Source organism: Suricata suricatta, chromosome 7 (genome assembly GCF_006229205.1).
Source record: "Suricata suricatta isolate VVHF042 chromosome 7, meerkat_22Aug2017_6uvM2_HiC, whole genome shotgun sequence".
Classification (NCBI taxonomy): Eukaryota; Metazoa; Chordata; class Mammalia; order Carnivora; family Herpestidae; genus Suricata; species Suricata suricatta.
Window position 1 is genome coordinate 11099798 of NC_043706.1, and position 24024 is coordinate 11123821.

Genomic DNA, 24024 nt, shown 5'->3' on the forward strand with positions numbered 1-24024 from the left:
TGCACACACACATGCACGCGCACACAGGCACACGTACACACAGGCGCACACACCTGCACACACACATGCACGCGCACAGGCACACGTACACACAGGCGCACACACCTGCGCGCACACACACGCATGCGCACACAGGCACACGTACACACAGGCGCACACATCTGCGCACACACACATGCGCACGCGCACACAGGCACACACCGCACGGCAGCCAGGCGCACCTGGTGGAGGCTGCTCCCGCAGGCGTACTCCAGGTTACTCAGGTGGAAGTGCAGCACCTGCTGTTCAAGTTCACTGAACTGGATGCCGGACTCCTGGATGAAGGCCTTGTAGATCTCCTCAATCTTTTCTGCAGCGAGAATGGGGCAAAGCGGGGAAAACACACGTCACCTCATTCTCCGATCCCTTACCCTAGGCTTCCAACCTCCTGCCACCTGCAAAACCCCAAAGCCGCAAACCCCAGGTCCCTTCCCAAGCAAACTCGGGCCATGGGGGACGGCATCTCGAGAGGGCTGGTTTCGCTCACAAAGGAAGAGCTTATCTCAACTGGAAACTGAGTCAGTAGCTATCTTCAATCACCTGTCATTTCTGCCCAGCTGAAAAAATTTTCTTTTTTGACTCAAGAAGGAGAAAAAAGCACCCCCCGCCCCCGTATAAAGACACACACCCAGAGCAAAGTCCTCCTCCCCTTCTGGTCCTAGTGTGAATCACCTGAAGTCAACACACACCCATGGCAAAGTCCTCCGCCCCTTCTGGTCCTAGCACAAATCACAAGTCAAGCTCTGAGGATCGCTCACCTCTACTAAGAGAGCTACCACAGACTGCTGGCTATACTCTCTCCAAAACAAGAACGCTCCCTTACAGCCTTTCATCACCTCAGCCTCTGCCTTGATATCTTTTAATTACTGGTTCTCTACCGCCTGGGTAATAAATTCCAAAACCCGCAGCCGGGAACCGCTAGCACATTTTCAGCCTTTCCAAAAACAGCAACCACCGCCCGCCGCTCACACACTCTGCTGAGCTGCAGCCCAGTCTCTTCCTGGTGAATTCCAACCGTGGGAGGCGGCTGTCCCCCCCTGCCCTCCCCGCCGGCCCCTGCGGGCCACATCTGCCGGCTGCTGTGCCCCTTGGGAATCCTGCTTGGAAGCAACCCCAGCATTCACGCATGTCACACAACTGGAACTTTGAACCACACACACACGTATCGTCCGATTCCGGTCTGAGACTCCCTTTTCTGCAGGGATGTCGCGGGGAGGGAGGCTCACGTCTGACAAATGGTAGGAATCTTAGCACTCCTTCATCACCTTCCCAGCGAGGACCACCACCCGACACGCACACTGCAGACTCCAAGCTTCTATCAAGTCCTGTGCACCTGCTTAGCTAGACCCGGAACTGAAAGGGAGTTTTAAAAAAACTGGTTTGGGCAACTCCAGGTTCTCATTAAACTCTTCCCTTCTTATACTAGATGGCTGACCCAGGGATGCCCGCGGCACCTCTGGATCTGTGCCGGGCCCTCAGCCCCAGACCACGGGGCTCTCCCGCCACTTTCACCCCCTCCTGCCTCCCGTTCCTGCCTCCTGCCAGGTCCTTCCTATCTTCCTTTCACTTTTGCAGGGATCCGCGGAGAACCGGGACGGCTGGAACAGCATGTAAAATTAAGTATGAGCAGACGGCGAGAAGTCGTCACGTGACTTTATGTAAATTACATTTAAAAGCTTTAGTACATATGCTTTGTGAAATTAACTCTAGCTTCTCACTATTTATATTTGGGTGTTTTGGGCCAAGTGCTAATTAGGCAAAATCGCAGCTCAGACATTACGAGGCAGGATGTAACCGGAACCTTCCTCACGTGGAGATGTGTGCGGCATTATTCAAGCTTTTCAAAAAAAGATTCTTAAGACCAAACACGAAATCACAGTCACAGCTGCTGGTCCTGCCCTGAGGACTTTCCTTAAACAAGGCCAAGACAGAGCAGTGCTACTGGCGTTTTTACCTGGTGGTCCTGAGAGGAGGGGGAAGGAAACACCACCTGGGGACCACCACACACGTGCAGAACCCTAACCGCACGCTGAGACCGATCCACAAGTCGACCTAGTCACCACCTCCAATTCCAGAACATTCCAACAGCCCACCAAGCGGGTCTGGACACTACCTACAGTTGATTCAATGGTCCCTGTGCATCCCAGGACATTTCTGAAATGTCTGCTCGAGTCTGCCGGTGAACTTTCACTAGGAAGGCAGCTCGACGTGCTGGGTCTTGGGGCAGGAGAGGAAGGGAGGGCAAAGGGAAGGGCCGGTCCCTGCTACCGAGGCGCTGACCCCAGTGATGAAGCATTTATCATGATGAGGAACTAAAAATCCTTTAAGGAAACATACAGTTGAAGCAAATTAACATCTTGCGAACAGTCATACTTTAAGAAACCCGGACCTTCGCAGAGAACTACAAGTTGATATACTCAGGTCATAAAAATTGTAGGTTAAATATCAACTTAAGAAGCAATATGATAAAATCCGGGCTGGCACGCTCATGGAAATGAGTTGTTACCAACAGTCAAGTTTTTGAAAAGAGTACATTTAGTACCAACGAAACCCTAGCAATTCTGAATTTAAGATTTTTTAACTGTAATATACATTCTTGAATTGTTAAAACGTACTGAAAAAAAAAATATCTCAACCAACTACACAAAAGAGAGAAAGGAAATCCTGGCATACAGAAACCGTCTTATCTAGAAAGGGCATTATGTCGTTGACTATTCACACGGGGCTTACCACAGTTTCCTGGAAAGTAAGCTCCTCTGGGAAACGGAAAATTAAACATTTAAATCATTTTAAACACCAGCTATTTTACGCAATGTAAGATCTGTGTGTGCCGTGCACATGGGCATCTAAAGGTCCCCGAGGAAGAGCTGCTCCCCAGAGCGGGACAGGCTGGAGAACCCATCAGTCCAAAAGGAATGTTCACAGAACTCTTTATTTTTTTTAAAGTAGGCTCTACACCCAACGTGGGGGCCTGAACTCACGACCCCGAGAGTAAGAGTCCTGTGCTCCACTGACCGAGCCAGCCGGGCGCCCCTTCAGAGGACTCCTCTGCTCCTGCTAAGCCAGCTTTGGGTTACAGAGAGACTCCCAAGGACCATTGAGAACACCGTTCTCCCATACCTCCTAGGGGCACATCTTGGAGCTGAGTCTTATCCTTCCTCCACTCAGAGACCACATCCAAGAGAGCATTAAAATGAAAATCCATGCGCTTGTCAATAGTGGGGTCAGTTATTCTTCCACCTTCCTGAATTAAGTCACATCTCTCTCCAAATTTATGCATGCTGATGCCAAGCTTCAAAATAATAAGAATAAGAAGGTGAAAATTTTCCCTGGAAAAAACACTTACGGGTTCTAAGCTGAAATCAGACAGAGCTCTCTCACGGAGAAAAGGGTCTAGGAGGTCCCGAAAGGAAAGCGAAGCAGGCCTCCTGGGGAACGGCAGCAAAGCTGGGCAGTGAGGAAAGAGCGTGACACCCAGGAGGCTTCTGGCAGGAGCGGGGGAGGGGCAGCAGCAGCTTCCATGCCCCGCACCCTCCAGCTTCCCGGCCCGGCCATGGCTGCCGCGTCAGGTGCCACGCACGGCCCCTCGCTGCGGCGTTCTGTCCCCCGCGTGGACCCTCACAGGAAAGAGCTCGCAACCACACCAACACTCACTGAAGCTGATGCCGAATTTACGGGTAGTAAACAGTTTAGAAAAAACCCTTGGGCCTACACCAGGTCTGTAGGGTGGCCCGATAAAAAGACAGGATGCCCTCTTAAAATCAGATTCTCAGAAAAACAACGAGTGGTTTGGGTTTCTGGGGGTTGTTTTTTGTTTTTGTTTTTTAGCATAAGTATGTCCCAAATATTGCATGCAAAATAGCCCATGTGATATTTGGGATATACTTATCCTAAAAAAAATTACTTGTTGTTTATCCAAAAAGTCACATTTAGCTGGGTATGCTGTATTTTTGTTCGCTTCACCCGGCAGCCTTAAAGTGACGAGCTCATCAAGTGGCCTGCAAATAACACACAAATAGAATTCTAGATCTCAGGAAAAAAGAATCTTCTCTGTGCTCTGGCTCCCCTTTCTCAGAAAGGAAGAACTGTAACTGTTTTCACTGGGGGCGGGGGAGGGGGCAAGAAACCGTCTGAGGGTTATTGATCATCTAGAAGCATATTACTATTTCTTCCGCGTATCTACAAGACGGACCGTAGAGAAACCCACTTGCTCACACATGAGTGCTACCGGGTTGTTGATACAGCCATTGACGATCTGCGCCCCTCTTCCCACCGTGACGCCGTTGAAGGATTTGTCATCCCACACTCGGCCTCCGATTCTGTCTTTGGCTTCCAGGACAGTCACCTAAAAGGACAGGCAATCAGGGAAGCTAAATAGGAAAGGAGCGGCGGCCGTTTTAAATACAATACTATAAATGCAAAATGCCTCTAAGTAAGTTCCGTATTCGGTTGATTATTATATCGCTTGAGAAAAAAATTTTTAAATGAGGGGCGGGGTGAAGAGAAGCCGAAGCAGACGTGAAAACACACCATCCAGCTTTTAGCACGGAGTGAGGGAGTGGCCTGCCTCTTCTCCGACTCCACAACGGTAAGATTTCATGAGCCGGCACATGAAGCGCACTCTGAAAGCTTCTATGAAGTACTACCCCACAAGTTAAAAGGCACTGTAAGAAAGCGAGGTTAAAGCGGTGATTTTGTCCTACGAAACATCTATGTATGTGGCAAAACTCCTTTAGCATTGCGAACAGGCCTCAATGTCCCCAAGACGTGACTGTTATGAAAGAAAACAAACAGAAAACAGGGTCACCCGAATGGCTCAGTCGGTTAAGCATCCCACTTCGGCTCAGGTCACGATCTCACAGCTCATGAGTTTGAGCCTTGCATTGGGCTCTGTGCTGACGGCTCAGAGCCTGGACCGGCTTCGGATTCCCTCTCTCTGTCCCTCCCCTGCTCACGCACTCTCTCTCTCTCTCAAAATATAAATAAACATTAAAAACAATGTTTTAAAAATATGTCATTGTGTCCAAGGATGACCTCGTGGGCTTGGCTTAAGCAGGCCGGTCCCATACCCAGACGATTTTACCAACCCCTAAGTTTCTCTTTTTTTTTTTTCTTTTTAAGGGTTTGAATGATTCTGCATTTTTTTTAATTTTAAAGTAATATTTACCCCCAACGAGGGGCTTGAACTTACAACTCTGAGATTAAGAGTCACATGCTCTACTGACTGAGCTAACCAGGCCCCCTCCTTCCCCCAAATCTCTGAGGGCAGAAGGGGCTGCAGGTGACGGACAGCCCTGTGGCTAGAAGCGCTACCCTTCTCTGGGCTGTGGTGACCCGGAAAAACGGGGCTCCTATGCAGCGCGAGGCCACCCACCCCACTTCTGGACCCTGAAAAGCACTCTTTCCAATTGCTCAAGGAGGTTCCCCAAGTCAACCATCTCCTAGGCTTCTCAGGAGACGATTTCCTGACCATGACAAGGATGGGTGGTCTCTGTGGGGTCTGTCTTATCACCCGGCGAAGGAAAGGGGAGAACCGGGGGGTCCTCTGAATAGTTTACTCCTCATTTTCTTCAACAAGCAAGGCTACAGCCAAGTGTCTACTCTCCCCACTCTCTTTCTCGGACTTCATTCACATTAACACAGACACACCTACTTCCAGTTTCTTTTTAGTGTAACAGCAGGACATTAAAGACAGCATCCTAGACTCTGGATGTTAATCATCTTCCCTATAATATAATCTGTGAGTTTCCTAAGTAAAAACAAACTAGAAACCCTGGCCCTAACATCTGATGCTGGAATAATAAATAAATGATCAATTAAAACACTTCCTAGCTTAACACCATTGAGAAAGTATTTTGTGAGGCATCTGGTGGCTCGGTCTGTTGAGCGTCTGATTTCGGCTCAGGTAATGACCTCACTGTATTTGAGTTCGAGCCCCGCACTGGGCTGTCTGCTCTCAGCTCAGAGCCTGCTCTGGCTCCTCTGTCACCCCCACTCTCTGTACCTCCCCAGTTCACGTTCTCTCTTTCTCAAAAATAAAACATTTTAAAAAGAAGAAGAAAAGAGTTAAAAAAATTTTTATGTCTTTATTATTTTATTTTGAGAGATAGAGAGTGAGTGAGGGAGGGGCAGAGAGAGAGGGAGACACAGAATCCAAAGCAGGCTCCAGGCTCTGAGCTGTCAGCACAGAGCCGGATGCGGGGCTCGAACCCACGGACTGTGAGATTGTGACCTGAGCCGAAGTCAGATGCTTAACCAACTGAGCCACCCAGGTGCCCCAAGAAAAGATTTTGAAATGCAAGCACACTTCCTATACACCCAACTCAGACTCTTCTGTTTTGTTAGCAACATAACGTGACCCAAGACTTAACGCCTCCCGTTCACCCGAAGGAAACTGCTCCTGGACGTGGCTCCTGAAACCTTTTCTCCACTAGGAAACGCCTCCAGCGGAGAAGACACTGTGGAAAAGAAGCTGTCGTTTCTTCCAGGCAGAAAGAGGAAAGTGAAGACTAGTTCAATTCTACCAAGCTGATTTTCACATCTGGCTTAACTGAAAACCAAAGTCCTTGAAAAATAAGTTTTTAAAAAGGAAAAATGTGACAGGCCTAAAAGGTCACAGAAATTGAGAGGATGGTTAATTTGCCTGAACCTAATAGAAACTAGATTCTAAACTGCACAATTTTTTTTTCTTGTAACAGTCTCGATTTCAGCTAATTGTGAACTGGAATAAGGCCACATACCAGATAAAAACTGTCCTACTTGGAGAAACCGCCTCAAACAGGTATAGCAACTTTAAATTCCTGCAACAACAGATTCACTAATTCAATCTTGCTTCCAAAATCAAAGATTTTTGTTTCTCAGAGTGGGATCCAAAGTGCGCCCTTGAGGGGCACCTGGCTGTCAGCAGAGCACACAACTCTCCATTCTCAGGGTTGTTGGTTCAAGTCCCACGTTGGGCACAGAGGACAGAGGTTACTCAAAAAAAAAAAATTGTGCTTTTGATTTGCATATGAAAATTTTCACTGTGTGTTTCAGAAACGTTTATACAAGACATGGTGAACTTCCACGCTGCTGTTAGTGGTCTCAAGCTATTGCAAAAAAAAGACTTCTTCCCAATGTCCCCTTTATGGTGCCAATAACACCCTGGGAAAAATTTCTGCTTTAATACCTGCACAGAATCTCTTCTGACTTGCTCACTAGGAGTCTAAAAGTCTGTCTAAAGCTGTTGGGAACTGCTTTTCCCTCTAGTTTTCTTTTATTAAACCAGTTTCATTTTTTTTTTTCTTTTCTAGGACCAATTACAAAGATTTTAAAGATACAAAGATACAGTGTATTTAGCATTGCCCACTAAAATCAGAAACTGGTTTCCAAATCTTAGAAAATTTGGACCAAAGGTGTGGTTAAGCATCCGTAATGAACGTCATGTCCCCAAGTCTTACCTTAATTCCAAAGTTATGCAGTTGCCGAGCAGCTGCTAATCCTGCCGGACCAGCCCCGATAATGATGACTGATTTCTTTAAGGAAAAAAAAAAAACAAGAAAAATTTTTTTGGGAAAAAAAAAAAGGATCCAACTAGAGAATTGAAAATAATATACTGTGTTAGTTGTTCTAGAAGGTACTAACCGCAAAGCCACATTAGCTCATCTATATTTCTTTGATGTTCACAGTAAGTTATTTTCCTAAAGAGCAAAGAAGTACTTAAGGAGTCCCCTCCTCTACAGACTACGGAAACAGCTCCTGACACTCCCTTCCCCAGAGCAACACACATTCTACAAACATCTTGCTCTGTAATTTCCGTGGTGGTAATGTGACCATTACTAGTATGATTAACTAGCATTCACTGGTATTACGGACCCACGAACTAGCCCTGTCACGGTGGCGGTGGTGTGCCCGCTAAAGCCACAGTCACCTACGTTGTGGTAATCTTTAGGAAGAAGACGCTGGTCAGTGGGGACGTTGAGGACCCCTGTGTTGATGAGACCTTTTCTTGTCATGAAATAAAGTATCCTCTCCACTTCCTGAACACATCGGATGCGCACGAGGCCTCGGACGATGATGTGAGGGATACACTTCTGAGGTGTCAGAGCTTCCTGTGTTTGCAAACAAAACCAAACTGTTAAAACAAACAAATACAACACTGAACTCTTGGTTCCTCCAAAAGTTAAATAGGGGGTGCCTGGGCAGCTCAGTGGGCTAAGCATCTGACTTCAGCTCAGGTCGTGATATCACAGTTCGTGGGTTCGAGCCCCGCGTTGGGCTCCGTGCTGACAGCTCAGAGCCTGGAGCCTGCTTCGGATTCTGTGTCTCCCTCACTCTCTGCCTCTTCCCTGTTCGTGCTCTCTCTCTTAAAAATAAATAAATGTTAAAATAAAAAAAACAAGTTAAACAGAATGACTATATGACCCAGCAATTCCACTCATACACACTGGAAAGAGCTGAAAACGTAGGTTCCAACAAAATTCATAACAGCACTATTCAAACTGCCAAAAAGGTGGAAACTGTCCAAGTGTCCGTCAATGGATGAATGGATAAGCCAAATGGGGTATATCCACACACAGAATATTATTCTGGGGTGCCTGGGTGGCTCAGTTGGTTAAACCTTAGATTCTGGCTCAGGTCATAATTTCAGTTTGTGAGTTCAAGCTCGCTGTTATCAGCAAAGCGCCCGCTTTGGATCCTGTGTCTTCCTCTCTTTCTGCCCCTCACCCACTCGCGCACTCTCTCTCAAAAATAAATAAAACATTAAAAAAAAAGATACAAAGTTCTGATGCCTGCTACCACAGGGATGAACCCTGAAAACATAATGTTAAATGAAGATGCGACTTACAGAAGGCCACATTTTGGAAGATTCCATTTATATAAACGACCACACTGGGCAAGTCTACAGAGACAGGAAGCGGATCAAGCGGATCGTGGCTGCCAGAGGCTGGGGGAAGGGAGGAATGGAGAGCCACTGCCTAATGGGTGTGGGCTGTGGGGCTTCCTCTTGGGGTAACAAAACAGTTCTAGAACTAGATATGGGGACAACCATACAACACTATTTACTTAATGCCACTGAACTGTACTTTTCACAGTGGTAAAAATGATAAATAACTTTTATGTTATATGTTACCACACACACACACACACACACACACACACACACAGGGTGTTCAAGTCCATCAAGTATCACTAAGACATAGTAAGATCAAAGGGAGGTCTGCCTGGCAAAGGACAAAAAGAAGAAAAGGACAAAAGGAAGACACAGCATCTGTATTTTCTCACCTAACCCTCTCCCCTCCCAGAGAAGGGCAGCTGCAGGGGGCGTGGGCTGACCACATTGTAAATACGTTCCCGACTCAATAAGCCACGCGGCGAGGGCCACCACTGGAGCCCACACCGCCATTGGTACTGGCCACAGGAAAGCTGGACCCTCCCCACGGACAAGACGCGAGGGGACAGGTTTAGGAACTTGTTTAAAAAGCGGGGAGGGGTGCCTGGGTGGCTCAGTCGGTCGAGTGTCTGACTCTGATCTCGACTCAGGTCGTGATCCCACGGTTCGTGAGACTGAGCCTTGTGGACGGCCTGGAGCCTGCTTGAGAGTCTCTCTCTCCCGCTCTGCCCCTCTCCCGCTCACGTTCCCTCTTTCTCTCCCTCAAAAAAATAAGTAAACAACAAGAACAAAGACATTGCCTTTCCCTACTCATCCCAACTTTGGTAAGGTCCTGGAATCTTTCAAAGATTCAAGACTAACGTAGCCTTGACCCAGCGTCCTGAAACACAAGAGAGAGCGAGTCAGGGGAGGGGCAGAGAGGAGAGAATCCCAAGCAGGCTCCACACGGTCGGCACAGAGCCAGACTCGGGGCTCAAACTCACGAACCACGAGATCGTGACTTGAGCTGAAATCAAGAGTTGGACACTTAATGGACTGAGCCACCCAGGCGTCTCCTTAGGATTTTCTTAGTAACATTTTCTATAGCTTAATACATTAATACACTGTACAATACACACAACATACAAAACGTGTTAATCAACTGTAAGGTTTAAGTTTGGGGGACACCAAAAGTTGAATGTGGATTTTTAACTGGGTAGGGAATGGAGTCAATGCCTCTAACCCCCCGATTGTCAAGGGTCAAGAAATAACACTGACTTGGGATGCTAAAGAAAAAGAAACTTGTTTTCATGAAATAAAAATAATTTCAAAATCTTTAATTCACAGCCTCTAGATGTGTGTTTTCCCACTAGAATATTAAACATGTAATACATACGATTTTATTAAATATTAAAATAGATCCAGGCCGTTAAGGTCAGGATTTTTTCTGTAAGCTTCTTCACCCATACCAATTGATTTTCAACGTCAAATGAAAAGAAATGTGAAGAAAAATGAATCCAAGCCTGTTTTTCTGAAAAGTGTATCTTTGCAACTTCTTTACAGGAAATTCTGACCACAATTTTGTTCAGTTCAGCAAATGTTTATTGAGCATCTACCTCAGGCCTACTGGGGAGGAAATGAACAAGTCTGCCTTATCTAACCCACTTACATAATTCATATACATTGTGCTAACAACTATAACCTAGTCAGGTCATCTCATGCAGGATTCTAACCCAGTGAAATGCCAGGGTGGAATCGGAGTATCTGTTCTATTAAGTGTTTATTTGTAAAAGGGGTGGAGGCGGGAGGGAGAACGAGCAGGGAAGGGGCAGAGAAAGAGGGAGACAGAGGATCCAAAGCAAGCTCTGAGCTGTCAGCACAGAGCGCATCGTGGGGCTGGAATTCACAAACGGCAAGATCATGACCTGAGCGGAAGTTGGATGCTTAGCCGACTGAGCCACCCAGGCGCCCCCAGAATATCTTTCTTTCCTCAAGATTAATCTGGCAGTCTTGCCAAATGTTCTGCATTCAGCAGTTACTCAAATAATTACAGAAGCGATTAATAAATCAGAAAAATGCGAGGCTTAGGAAGGCCTTCGCTGCTGCTGTTGAAGCTGGCGCTCCCGTCCCCTGAGGCTCGCCCCTTCCCCGGCCGGGGCTGCGGGAGGCCCCTCACAGGTGTTCAGTCCCGGCCAACAGCAAGGCCCGGGTCTCCGCGCCGAAGGAGGCTAACGGTGCAGGAAGGTCCGCCCTCCGGGGCTTTCTAACACAACCTTTAATGTGTTACTTGCCTCTTGGCGTTCACAGTGCAACCAACTCTGCACCTTACACCGCTCTCTAGGGAGTCAAAACTGATGTGATCTGTAGTGGGCTCTCAGAGACCCACCGTGTGTGTACCCCTTACGTCATACTTGGAGGCCTCTCTGATGGTCATGACTGGGGTGAGCTAGTGGCATCCAGGTGGCAGAGGCCAGGAAGGCCGTGGAACATCCTCCGGTGCCCAAGACAGCCCCCGGCCCCCCAAGACTAGCCGCCCAGACGCCGGCAGTGCGGTGGCCCCCCACGGCTACCGCAGCCCCTCTCTGCAGAGCGTCCGCACGCGTGCCCCTCACCCACCTTGCAGTTGGTGTACCACAGGGCAAGGATGAGGTTCCTCAGTGCCAGGTACATGGTGGGGTCTCGGGAATACTCCGGGAACTCGTAGAGCTCATCCAGCTCCATCACGTCCGGCCGGACACACAGCGCTTTGCCGCACTCGTTGGGCTGATAGAAAGGCTGGAAGTACCGGTTCATGCCTGGAGCTGACAGAAGGCACAGATGGGCACACCCCCGGCCATGACCCCCAACCCAGGAGACGACAGGGCCAGAGCAAGCCGCAGGTGCCACGGTCAGACCTGCGCGGACATCCCTGCTTCCTCCGTCTCATCCGGCGAAACACACACGACTACCCGTTTCTCCCGTCTTTCTTCACAAGTCTAATTTCCACGGCATGGAATTTTTTTTTTCAAGTTTTCACTGGGGTAAAAACACCTGGCATAAAATGGGCCACCCTAACCGTGTTCAGGTGTTGCATGCAGCCAGGTTGAGTACCTTCACGTTGTTGTGCAACAAGTCCCCAGAAATCCTGTCTTGTAAGACTGACATTCTCTGAAGACCAAGCCCCATGGAAAGAGATTTTAAAAAGTAACTTATTGGAATTTTTCCGACTGAAAAATGAGGCGCCTGGGTGACTCAGTCAGTTAAGTGTCCAACTTCAACTCAGGTCATGATCTCACGGTTCGTGAGTTCAAGCCTCATGTCGGGCTCGGTGCTGACAGCTCAGAGCCTGGAGCCTGCTTTGGCTTCTGCGTCTTCCTCTCTCTCTGATCCTCCCCTGTTCATTCTCTCTCTCTCTCTCTCTCTTTCTTCCTCTCTCTGACCCTCCCCTGCTCATTATCTCTCTCTGAAAAATAAGTAAAACACTAAAAAATTTTAAAAACATGAAGAGGTTCACGGAGATGTATATATCAATCCCTGACCCCGCTGAGAATCCGTGAACAGTGGGATGACATTTAAGTTTTCCTTAGTGCTTTCTCTACAAACAGAGACTATTAATATAGCAGGTACTTAGTCATTTTAAAGCCAGGAAAAAAATGCTTTTCCCTAACCTGTCTTTCAGGAACGTTGTCTCTATGTCATTAAACATGACTTCAACGGACAGAGAGTATTTTCCTATGATTTGACCACTCCCTATTGCTAGGCATTTACACTTCATCTAATTATTTCACTGTTATCAACAATGCCATATAAATCTTTGGACTCACGCTTGATAATTTACTTTGATAATTAATTTAGGATAAATTCCTAGAATAAACAGGTGTCTATTTTAAGGTTTTTGATTCATACGGTCAAACCATCCCTCACAAATGCTCACACCCACAAAGAGTATTTGCAAGCCTGTTTCATTGTACCTTCATTAACCCTGGGCTTTACCACTTTAGCTTTGATTCTGACCACATCCACATTTTTAATTTTTTTTTCCTTTTTATTTTTTGAGAGACAGAAAAAAAAAACAGAGCAGGAGCAGGGGAAAGGCAGAGAGAGAGAGAGAGAGACAGAGACAGAATCGGAAACAGGCCCCAAGCTCTGAACTGTCAGTGCAGACAGAGCCCGACACGGGACTCGAACCCACAAACCATTAGATCATGCCCTGTGCTGAAGTCGGATGCTTAACTGACTGAGCCACTCAGGTGCCCCCACATCCACATTTTTAGAGGACCCAGTGTTATTTGGTTAAAAACCTTAGAAAAGCTTCGCTGGGTCAGAATCTATTTGCACCATCAAACATGAAGTTTGTTAGTGTGCAGAGAAAGATCTAGAATGGCTCCTGTACACCAAGAATTCCAGTAGAGAATTTTAAAGATCCATTTAAAATAAACGGTCAATGCAGGTCTGGCCTGACCCGACCTTCTGGACTGTTCTCGAGAGAAGATCACTTTGCTGAGATTTTCAATGGCTTCATTAGAAGCAGAGAGACTCAGAGAGGAAAAAAAGAGTGGCTCCTATGGCCAAGAGTTGCTTCCAGTATGTTCAAGTTTGTGTTACCTTCAAATTATGCAGCCGCCCACATTTCAAATAATTAACTCATTGGGGCACCTGGGTGGCTCAATCAGTTCAGCAGCTGACTCTGGCTCAGGTCATGGTCTCACAGTTTGTGAGGTCAAGCCCCACATCGGGCTCTGGGCTGACAGCTCAGGGCCTGCCTGGGATTCTCTCTCCCTCTCTGACCCTCTCCCACTTGTTCTCTCTCTCAAAAATAAATAAACATTAAAAAGAAAGAAAGAAAGAAAGAAAATGTTAAAAAAATAAAAGTAACTCCTTAAACTCGGTAGGCACACTTCCTGGGCAGGCGTCACGGACCTCAACACAGAGGGAAACTGACTGCATGGTATGGACAAACGACACGTCCGAACCAGAGCCTAACTAAGTGCATGAAATGACGAGGTGCCCTCTAGTAGGGCGCACACACTGCGTTCGGCTCACCCACACGTGTCCGGGAAAGGGGCAGGGCAAGCGGGGAGGCCCGGGGCCAGCTCTCACCCAGCGCGGAGGGGACGGCCTTGGAGGGCTCCAGCTTGCCGGGGCTGGAGCTGCCGGCCGCGCGGTGTGTGCTGGCGCAGGACGGGCTCATGCCCACGCAGTCCGGGTAGTAGGCAGAGAGCAGGGGCGCCGCCACGCTGTCTTTCAGCAGAGGAGGGAGGATGAGCATGGAGTACCACCAATGGTTGGAAACTTCCGACACTCTCTGAAACGGGGCAGAGCAAACGGAGAGGCACAATGGCAGGCATGAACTGTACGTGCGGATTCGCCCAGGGACAGAGGAACCTCCATGTCGTTCACCCACGGCCCTCTCCTTGGCCTTTTCCCCACTCAACAACCCTACACCAGAGCCCTGCACGCTCAGATTTACCAACAAAAACAGCCGAGGGCAGGGGGGCCTGGGTGGCTCAGTTGGTTTGTGCATCAGACTTCGGCTCACGTCACCATCTTGTGGTTCGTGGGTTTGAGCCCCACACCGGGCTCGCTGCTGTCAGTATAGAGTTCACTTGGATCCTCTGTCCCTACCTCCCCCGCAACCCCCGTCCCTCCCTGGCTCTTGCTCTCTCTCAAAACTAAAACAGCCAAGGGTCCCTGGAGAGAGCGTCACCTAATAGAATTCTTCCGGAAGCACAGCCTTCAAACAGCCCCCAAACCGCCAACACCAAGAAAATAAAGCTGCAACCGGTGCAGCACTACATCCGCGCAGCGAAATTACACGTAAGGTAACGTAAGAGCCAGTCCGGTCCACTCCGTGGCAAGCCCAGGTTTCAGTATAACACGAGAAACTTCTCTCTGGGCAGAAATCATTCACGATCCAAGCCCCCAAACCTCCATTAACTTAGGATCCAAAGATCACTGAAATTATGAAACTGGACCAAAAAAAAAAAAAACCTGCTCTCCTGAGAAGCAGCCAAGCATTACTCCTTTTTGTTAGAAGATACTAAAAACTTTCAGAGGGGGGAGTACAACTATCAAAATAAGATGCTAAATGTAGAAATGAACAAAAGCAGAAGCTGTTTTTGGTCTTCAAACATGGGCTCGCGTTCCAGAGCTGATCTAACATATGGAGCTATTGGTCGACGCAGCCGCAGGCTGGCGACTGCAATAAAAATCACATCTACTTGGCTTCTAAAGCCACACTGCTTCCGATGCTGTGTCAGACGGCCTTTTCCAAACATGATCTTGAACGTGTGTTCCAAGAGTTCTAAGAGGCTGACCCAGGAGAACCGTGAGCTCCGGGGCGCTCTGATGTCAGCCCTCCGGGCTCGGAGCAGGCGGCCCCTGCCATCAAGCCGGGCTTTGTGAACTCGAGGTCCCGAGGGCGGATCCAAGCTGCAGATGGCTTCAGCTCGCCCCTCGGCTTTCACGGGGTCCACGTGTGGGGCAGGCATTTTGCAGTTTGCTGTGGGCCCCAACACCCCCTATAAGTTACCCCCAGCTGCTTCACACGTTCGTTGTACCAGCTCAGCCCCTGCAAGGCATTTCAGTTTGCAGTCTGTTCCCAAGGCTCCCCTCGCGGCCAGTCTGTGCTGAGCCAGAAAAGCACAGACACTTCAGGCCCTTCCCCGACACACCAGGGCCGCCTCAGTGGACTCCTTCCTGGCATGACCCCAAGGGGCGAGGACACCGAGTGCTCAGACCCTGCTGTTCTGTCCACACGGACCGTGCAGAAGTCAGGATGCAGGTGCCCCAGGAGACATGAACCCAAGCTCTTCCCAATCTCTTCTGCTTCCTGGATCCTGCAGCTGTTGGTGAACTGAGTCAGGACCCAAGAGAGGCCCTGCCGTCCCGATACCCCCACCCAGAAGCTGACTGGAAGCTGCACCAGCCAGCCTCTGCTCCGGAGCATGAGCTGCTCAGCAGCAATGGATGTGCCAGCACCCCGCCCTGCCGCTCCCGGCGCGTCCACTCAGCACGCTGGCCGCTCCGGACACCCGACGAGAGTCCGGAGGAAGCGCCATCAAGAACCCTGTTCTGCCCTTCACTACACATGCCATGGAAGAAATCCTACTTGATACAGTCAATCAATGAGCATAGTTAATGAAACAGCCACTATACTGGGTTAAATAGTGCTCCCCCAAAGTCCGTGTCCACCCAGAGCCTCAGGATGGGGCCTTATTTGGAAACAAGGTCTTTACAGGTATAGTCGGTCACACTAGACGAGAGCGAGCCCTAAACTCAGTGCAGCTAATGGCCATGTTTGGAGGAGTGGGAGGGGGCATCTGGGTGGCTGAGTCAGCTAAGCCTCCGACTCCTGATTTCGGCTCATGTCATGATCTCATGGTTGTGAGTTCAAGCCCTGCACTGGGGCTCTGTGCTGATGGTGCAGAGCCTGCTTGGGACTCACCCTCTCTGCCCGTCCTATTCTCTCTCTCTCTCTCAAAATAAATACACTTAAAAAAAAAAGAGGAGAAGAGGAGACACAGAGATGGGAAGACACACCGGAAGAGGGTCACGAGGCGGAGACTGCAGTGACACACCGGCAAGGCGAGGAATGGCCAGGACGGCGAGCAACACCGGAGGCTGGAGGGTGCAGGCCGCCTGGAGCCTCCGGGGACAGCGGCCCTTCCCCTCAGACGCACAGCCTCTGAAGCTGTGAGACAGTGGCTTCTGCGGCCGTCACCACTCAGGTTGTGACCATTTGTTACAGTGGCTCCCGGAAGCTCTTAAGGGCGCTCAAAATTCAGAAACTGCTTTATCAGTGGCTCTAGAAGCCACAGGAACAGACCAGGCGTCAAGCAGCTGCTCCTGACTCTTCCTCAGCCAAACACAAAAATAAATAACTGGTAGGTGAAATCTGGGAACCTTCCAAACCTTTTTTAAGTTCATTTTTATTTTACTTTGGAAGAGACATAGAGAGTAAGCAAGCAGGGGAGGAGCAGAGAGAGGGGAGAGATGTGGGGGAGAGAGAGAGAGAGAGAGAGAGAGAGAGAGAGAGAGAGAGAGAGAGAGAATGAATGAATCCCAAGCAGGCTCCACACTGTCAGCACAGAGCCTAACATGGGACTCAAACTCACAAACCGTGAGATCACGACCTGAGGTCAAGTCAAGAATCTGAAGCTTAACGGAATGTGCTACCCAGGTGCTCCAACCTCTTCCAAACTTTAAAGTTCTTATATCTCAAGAATATGGCCTCGGTCCTAAAGTTCAGACTGCCCTGCATGCAAAAGGGTCTGAACGTCAGGAGACAGACTCATAAGGTATTGCAACTGTATTTACAGTTATTTGTTCCTGTCTATCTATAATCTCATCCCGTCCACCCTGAATCCAGAAAGTACTTGGGCCACTGCTTTCCTATGGAAATGCTTGCAAGTAAAATGATTCAAACTACGTGTGTGTGTGTGTGTGTGTGTGTGTCACACACCCCTTCATATAACAGAATGGATTTCAAGTAGATTTCCTCGGTGTCCATTCTCCCTTGGTTTAAAATATCAGCCACAGTCCCTGAGTTTCAGACACGTAGAAAAACTGCGAGGTAACAGCCCTGTACTGCCGAAACGCAGAATGACTCAGAGTTTCAGAATTTTAGAAACTCGGAAATGTAAAAAGTCGTTTTCTGCAACAGTCGTAGGAGCCGGGGTAGGAGCCAGGAAGACCGCCAGCCCAGGTCACAGCGATCCATAAATGATACTGGGGAGGCTTCGTGGGCAGGAAATGCTGCCTCCCTCCCCGCGTGGGCAAGGACGGGACACAGCAGGTACACAGAGGTCAGAAAACGCAGGGACACTCTCACAGCTGAAAGTGGGCCAAGGCCACAAAATTATTATTCCTTCCTTGGAAGGACTCATGTGGAGATAAGGTCACAAAGTCACCCGCGAGAAGCAAGTGTAACACGGCTGGCCCTGGGTTAAGGCAAGCCATCCGCTCCTTCCCTTTCCTTCCTTTTTTAAAAAAATTTTTTATGTTTTTTATTTATTTTTGAGAGACAGAGAGAGACAGTGTGAGCAGGGGAAGGGCAGAGAGAGAGGGAGACACAGAATCCGAAGCAGGCTCCAGGCTCTGAGCTGTCAGCGCAGAGCCCGACGCAGGGCTCAAACCCACGAACTGTGAGATCATGACCTGAGCCGAAGCAGGAAGCTTACCCGACACAGAGCAACAGAACTTAACTTGTTTTTCTTTGAGGGGAGGGGGAATCGCCCACGATACTGCTAACGCTACCATGTCTCTCACACAGGCGTCAGGTTTGATCAAAAGCCTTTGATCAGCACCCAAACAGAAACTCATACAACCATTACAGTCACTGACTTACACAGTACTGATCATCGAAGGCACACTGAACTCCAGTCTAGGACGTGCACAAATACTCACCAGATCCTCTGGAAGGCAACAATGATCTGTGGTCTCGGGCTGCAAAAGAGAAAACCAAGCGTTAACTAGATTTGCTTATAAAATACAGGGTGTCGAACTGCCTTCTGTAAGACACCCCTCCCCCCATTCCATTAGTAAAAGCAACAAGTGTGATGAAACCTCGCAGGAGTGAGGGTGTGGAGGACACGTGTCCTCCTGCAAAGACGCCGCGCGTGGAAAGGTAGAAGAACAGAATGACTCCAGAGAGCCATCTGACAAAGTACGCAACACTCACACACACGCACAATAATTTGGCACTGTCTCGCACAGCGACACACACTGTGTGCCCAGTGATTCAAACTCTGCCGGATTTTTGAGAGGCACCTGCACACGTGTGCACCAACAGACGTAGCAAAAACGTTCAAAGCACTATTTGTAATAGAAAAAAGCTAAACAAAACCCAGAAGTCCATCACAGGTAGAATGAAGTGTGCCATGTTCAAACAATGGTCCACCACACGGCAATGAGAAGGAACGAGCCGCAAAGGACACGCTAGAACATGGACGCGCTCCCAAACGTAACAGGGACCAGGAAGCCACACCCAGAAGAAGACACACCGCAGGAGTCCATCTCCACAAGGTTCAGAAGCCAGCAGAACAGGACTAGTGCTGCGAGACAGGACTGTGAGTCGGGGAGCAAGGGACGGAGGGTGTGAGCGAAGGGGATGCAGGGGGCTTCTGGGGGGCTGGGAAGTGGACTTCTCCACTGGTGCTGGCTCAAGGCGGGCTCTGGGAAACTTGAGATTTGCACACTGTCTGTTTGTATGGTGTACTTCAGGAAGAAAGTTACCCAAATAAACGGAAGACTGGCATCCCATCTGGCCTGGCAAATCTGGCCCCTAGAACACAATGCAGAGAAGGTCCTGCACATGTGCAAGGGTGCTCACGGTATCTAACACAACCAAAATGAGAAACAACCCTCGTGTCCACCAACAGGAGAACAGACACGCTGTTGCAGGTAGATTTACGCAAGGCCAGACTGCGCAGCAGGGAAAACTAACGGACCAGAGCTTAAGCATCATCACGGATGCGTGGGGGAAAACCTCAAGGTTGAATAAAAAAAGAGCAAGCTGCAGAGGAATATAAACTATATGACATAATTTATAACCAGTACAGAAACAGGGAACACTTTATGTGGTGTTTTGGTTTCATAAATATGCATGAACTCTAACAAAAAGCAGAGGAATGGGAAGTGCAGGATTCAGAATACAGCCGGACACCTGCACAGGAGGAAGAGAAGGAGAACCACCCAGGGGCATCCAGGGACTTACAAAGGCCGTGGCGAGGCTCTGTTTCTAACACTGGATGCGGGGCCCACCGGGGACCTGAGTGCTGCCTTCACTTCTCCATTCCTCACATATCATGATAAATCATCTCTTGTATCTAAGTATTAGCTCATACTAAAATGACCGTATATACTTTGACAAGAGAAATTTCATTTCTAGGGGCACTTGGCTCAGTCGGTTAAGTGTCTGACTTCAGCTCAGATTATGATCTCACAGTCCATGAATGAGTTCAAGCCTTGAGACAGGCTCTGTGCTGACAGCTCAGAGCCTGGAGTCTGTTTCGGATTCTGTCTCCCTCACTCTCTGACCCTCCCTCCCCACTCACAGTCTGTCTCTCTCAAAAATAAACATTAAAAAAAAAAACAAACCAACTTCATTTCTGGGAGCTGATCCTACAAATACACCGAAGTCAGCATAGAAACAAAGCTATTCACTATAGCGCTGTCGCTCACAGTCACCGTTTAAAAGTTACCCACCTACCCTTTAACCAGGCTAAAGTCTTCAGGATGCATCCAGTCAGTGGACCATGCACTATGCCGCCTTACAGAAAAAAGAGGGTTTATGTACTGACACAGGCATCTTTACGAGACAGAAACCGACAAAAGCAAGCTCCAAAACAGCATGTGGCCCTCACTATCACTCCATTCAATGTTGTTTTACAAATAAACCCTTCCAGACTTTGTCCTTGACAGAACACCAAGCTGAAGACCAAAGTGACTCTGGGTCAATGAACACCATTTAAATAAATATTTCAAAAGATCAGGCTACGGATGACAATCAATTGAGACTGGAGCAACAGGTCTGAGGAAGATCTGGAGGGAAAAGGAGACGGGGAAAATGCGATACCGCAGTTGGAAGCTGGACTTCAAGAACACCACACACAAAGCCTTCATCTTTAAGACGGTGGGAAGCAAGAGGAAAGACAATTACATTTTCAAAAATGAACAGAATCTGACACCTCTGAGCCCCACTGGGAAGAAGGACTTGATGTTAAAATATTTCCAACCATGTGATGAATCAAAACAAAGATGTGAGGAGGGAAGGAGCTGAGCTAAGAGAAATCATGGAGAGCAGTGACGCCACAGAGACAGAGCCAAGAGTAAACAGAGGGATTATGTTACAGAAAATACACAACGGCTACTCCAACAAGGCAAACTAGGAAAAACCAAACAAGAAAACATGAACAAGAAGCGGGAGTGAAGAAAAGGCGAGGTGGACTAAGTGTGACATAACTTGCTCTTTCCCCTTCGTGGTCAGGTGTCAACGCGTTACATCGAAGATAAAAACATGCTATTTAAAAGAGAAGAGTGGGGGCGCCTGGGCGGCTCAGTCGGTTAAGCCTCCGACTTCGGCTCAGGTCATGATCTCACGGTTCGTGGGTTCGAGCCCCACGTCAGGCTCTGTGCTGACAGCTCAGAGCCTGGAGCCTGCTTCCGGTTCTGTGTCTCCTTCTCTCTCTGCCCCTCCCCCTCTCATGCTCTCTCTCTGTATCAAAAATAAATAAAAACATTAAAAAAAATTTTTAAAAAGAAGAGTGATTCCAACCTCCTAACATTCTCATCGTATATGTCTTAACCTTTTAGGGAGTTTCTAGAAACTACTATCCCTTGTGACAAAGAAATAATTATTCCCTGTTCGACAATTTATTTCACACCAGATTTTTCTTGTTTTAAGTTTCATTGTATTAAATGCAGTCACTTAGGGGCATTGCTCAGTCAGTGGAATGTCCAACTCTTGATTTTGGGGTGTTGAGTCTGAGCCCCACATTGGGTGTAGAGATTACTTAAAAAATTTTTTAATCTAAAAAAATTGCAAGGAATAAATAATAAATTTAACATAAAACCAGCAAGTGTAGTTTTTCCTCAGCTTGAAGTTATCTGCCAGCAGGGCCTTCTCCTTGCATAGATGTGGGAATACTCTCAAATAAACCTCATTTGACAATCGTTACTTCATGATGGTGACTCCATGAATCTGTTGTTTGCTATCACCTTAGTTCTTTTCTATACTGCTTCAATTTTTCAATGACAAACACATACTATTTTTCTAAAAACAAGCTCATTCTAAAGAAAACCTTAAGCTTTTCAAGACCGGCTTAAATTTAAGAACATGAACATGACATAGACCACTCAAAGAAAAGTCAAGTTCAACGAGAAGAGGGACACAGGCGACCTGAACGATCAGAAGAAATGAAGTGGAAATTGTATTTTCCACTGTCACACATAAAAGAGAAGAGGGATTATGAATAACTCCAAACCACAGTTAAAACACAGCCACTGATGCACAGGACGAAGTGATTTTTCATATACACTCTGTGCATAAAACACACCTAGCGTTTAGTAACATAACCTTATTATGCAAGTTATCCAGAATATTTGTTTATTCATTTAGAACAACTGTTTAGAAACCTCACAGAAACAGGTTGGGTGAAAATGGCTAACGTCTATTAAAATAGTCAGCCGGGGAGCCCGGGGGGCTCTGTCATTTAAGCATCTGACTCCTGATTTCAGCTCAGGTCTTGATCTCAGGGTCATGAGTTTGAGCCCCACAAGGGGTTCTGCACCGGGCGTGGAGCCTGCTTAAAGAAAAAACAGTCCGCTGTTTTTGACTGCTCTCTGGCTCGCGCTCTCCTTTAAACATTGTCGTGAACCATGACTGGGGCCGCCATCCGCGTGAGCAGCCGCCCGGGCACAGGTGCCGGCTCAGCGCAGAGCAACCAGCTCCCATCCCGCTCGCCAGACACGCGTCTGCACCAAGCTCCTCGTGCCTCCGCTGCTCACACCCCAAATCCCATCCGCGGCTCCCCCCAGCCTGCAAAGCAAACGCCAGCCCCCTCCCACGTCATTCCTACCCACAGAGAGGCCTTCTCATCTGAAGATTCCGCTTAAAAACCAATTTAGGGCTCAGTCGAAAGGTCTCAGAGCCAGACTGTGTAACCCCAGGACCCTGGCCCCGGGCTTCTATCTGCACTTTCCACCCTTCACCCCCACACTACCAACATCGAAATAAAACAGGGATCCCACCATGGGGCCCACGGACATTAAAAGGAGAATAAAGGAGAAGTACAAACAACTCTAACAATTTGTTGTAGAGGAAATAAGCCAATTTCTTCAAAACCACAACTGCCCAGGGGGCGCCTGGCTGACTCAGGCGGTGGGGCATGCGACTCTGGATCTCGGGGTTGTGAGATCGAGCCCTACTATGATGGGTACAGAGATTACTTAAAAACAAATAAATACAACTGTCTAAAACATGGAGAATAAACCATGTATCAGTTAAGGACATTGAATTTGTAATTTCAAAACTTCTCACGAAGAAAACTGATCTAATGTCCTCACAACTGAATCATGCTAAACAGTAAAAAAGAAATCATATCAACCTCACATAAACCCTCTAGAGGAGGAGGATCTACTTCTCTATTTGTCCGACGGAGCCAGCATAACTTGGATACCAGGACTAACTTGATGAGGATATTATAAGAAAGCGACAGTATTCATCATGAACACAGGTGCAGAATTCCACGATGAAGCACCAGCGAACTGAATCCAACGACACATTAAAAAGATGACATATTAAGAACAAGTGGGATTTTTCCTGAGGAACGCAAGGCTGTTTCAACACACCAGAGCCTGCGACTCACCACATTAACAGATTAAAGGTGGAAAACTAACATTATCATCATAAAAATGCAGACAAAGTTTCTGACAAACTCCAACAACTGTGGGGCACCGGGGCGGCTCAGCTGCTGAAGCGTCCGACTTCAGCTCAGGCCATGATCTCGAGGTTCATGGGTTTGTGCCCCACATCGGGCTCTGTGCGGACAGCTCAAGGCCTGGAGCCTGTATCAGATTCTGTGTGCGTGTGTGTCTCTCTCAAAAATTAATAAACATTAAAAAAATTAAAAACAAATCCAAAATCTGTTCATAACAAAAAGTTCTCATCAATCTAGCAACAGAAAGGAGCTTCCTTGGTCTGATAAAAAAATGTCCAAGAAAAACTATACCCATCACTATACATAATGATAAAATCCTGAACACATTCCTCCTACGGTCAGGCACAAGGCAGAGATGTCTGCTTTCCAGCTTCTACTCAACCCCGCACTGGTGGTCCTGACCAATGTAATAAGGCAAGAGAAAGAAAGCAAAAAATAGAGTTTATGTTATATATGTAGTATATACTATATGAATTACTTTTTTTGAGAGAGAGAGAGAGCATGCACAAACAGGGAAGAGGCAGAAGGAGGGAGAGAGGGAGGGAAGGAGGGGGGAGAGAGAGAAGAAGAGACGGAGAGAGGGAGAGAGGGAGGGGGAGAGGGGGGGGGGGAGAGAGAGAGAGAGAGAGAGAGAGAGAGAGAGAGAGAGAGAGAGAGAGAAAATGAATCTGAACCAGGGTCCATACCAGCGTGGACTATAAGCAGGGGCTCAAT

The 24024-nt window shown here is 48.0% G+C and overlaps 1 protein-coding gene across 2 annotated transcripts in view; it reads right to left on the bottom strand.

Moving 5' to 3' along the window:
* Window positions 1-24024, bottom strand: part of KDM1B (lysine demethylase 1B) — a 58875-nt gene that overhangs the window by 15210 nt on the left and 19641 nt on the right. For both annotated transcript variants that reach the window (XM_029945345.1, XM_029945344.1), the window contains exons 7-14: window positions 18278-18316; window positions 13970-14174; window positions 11507-11691; window positions 7953-8129; window positions 7479-7553; window positions 4247-4384; window positions 3160-3331; window positions 222-349 (exon numbers count right to left, since the gene is read on the bottom strand). In XM_029945345.1, the coding sequence (XP_029801205.1) occupies window positions 222-349; window positions 3160-3331; window positions 4247-4384; window positions 7479-7553; window positions 7953-8129; window positions 11507-11691; window positions 13970-14174; window positions 18278-18316 (1119 nt within the window). The remainder of the gene's footprint in view (window positions 1-221; window positions 350-3159; window positions 3332-4246; window positions 4385-7478; window positions 7554-7952; window positions 8130-11506; window positions 11692-13969; window positions 14175-18277; window positions 18317-24024) is intronic.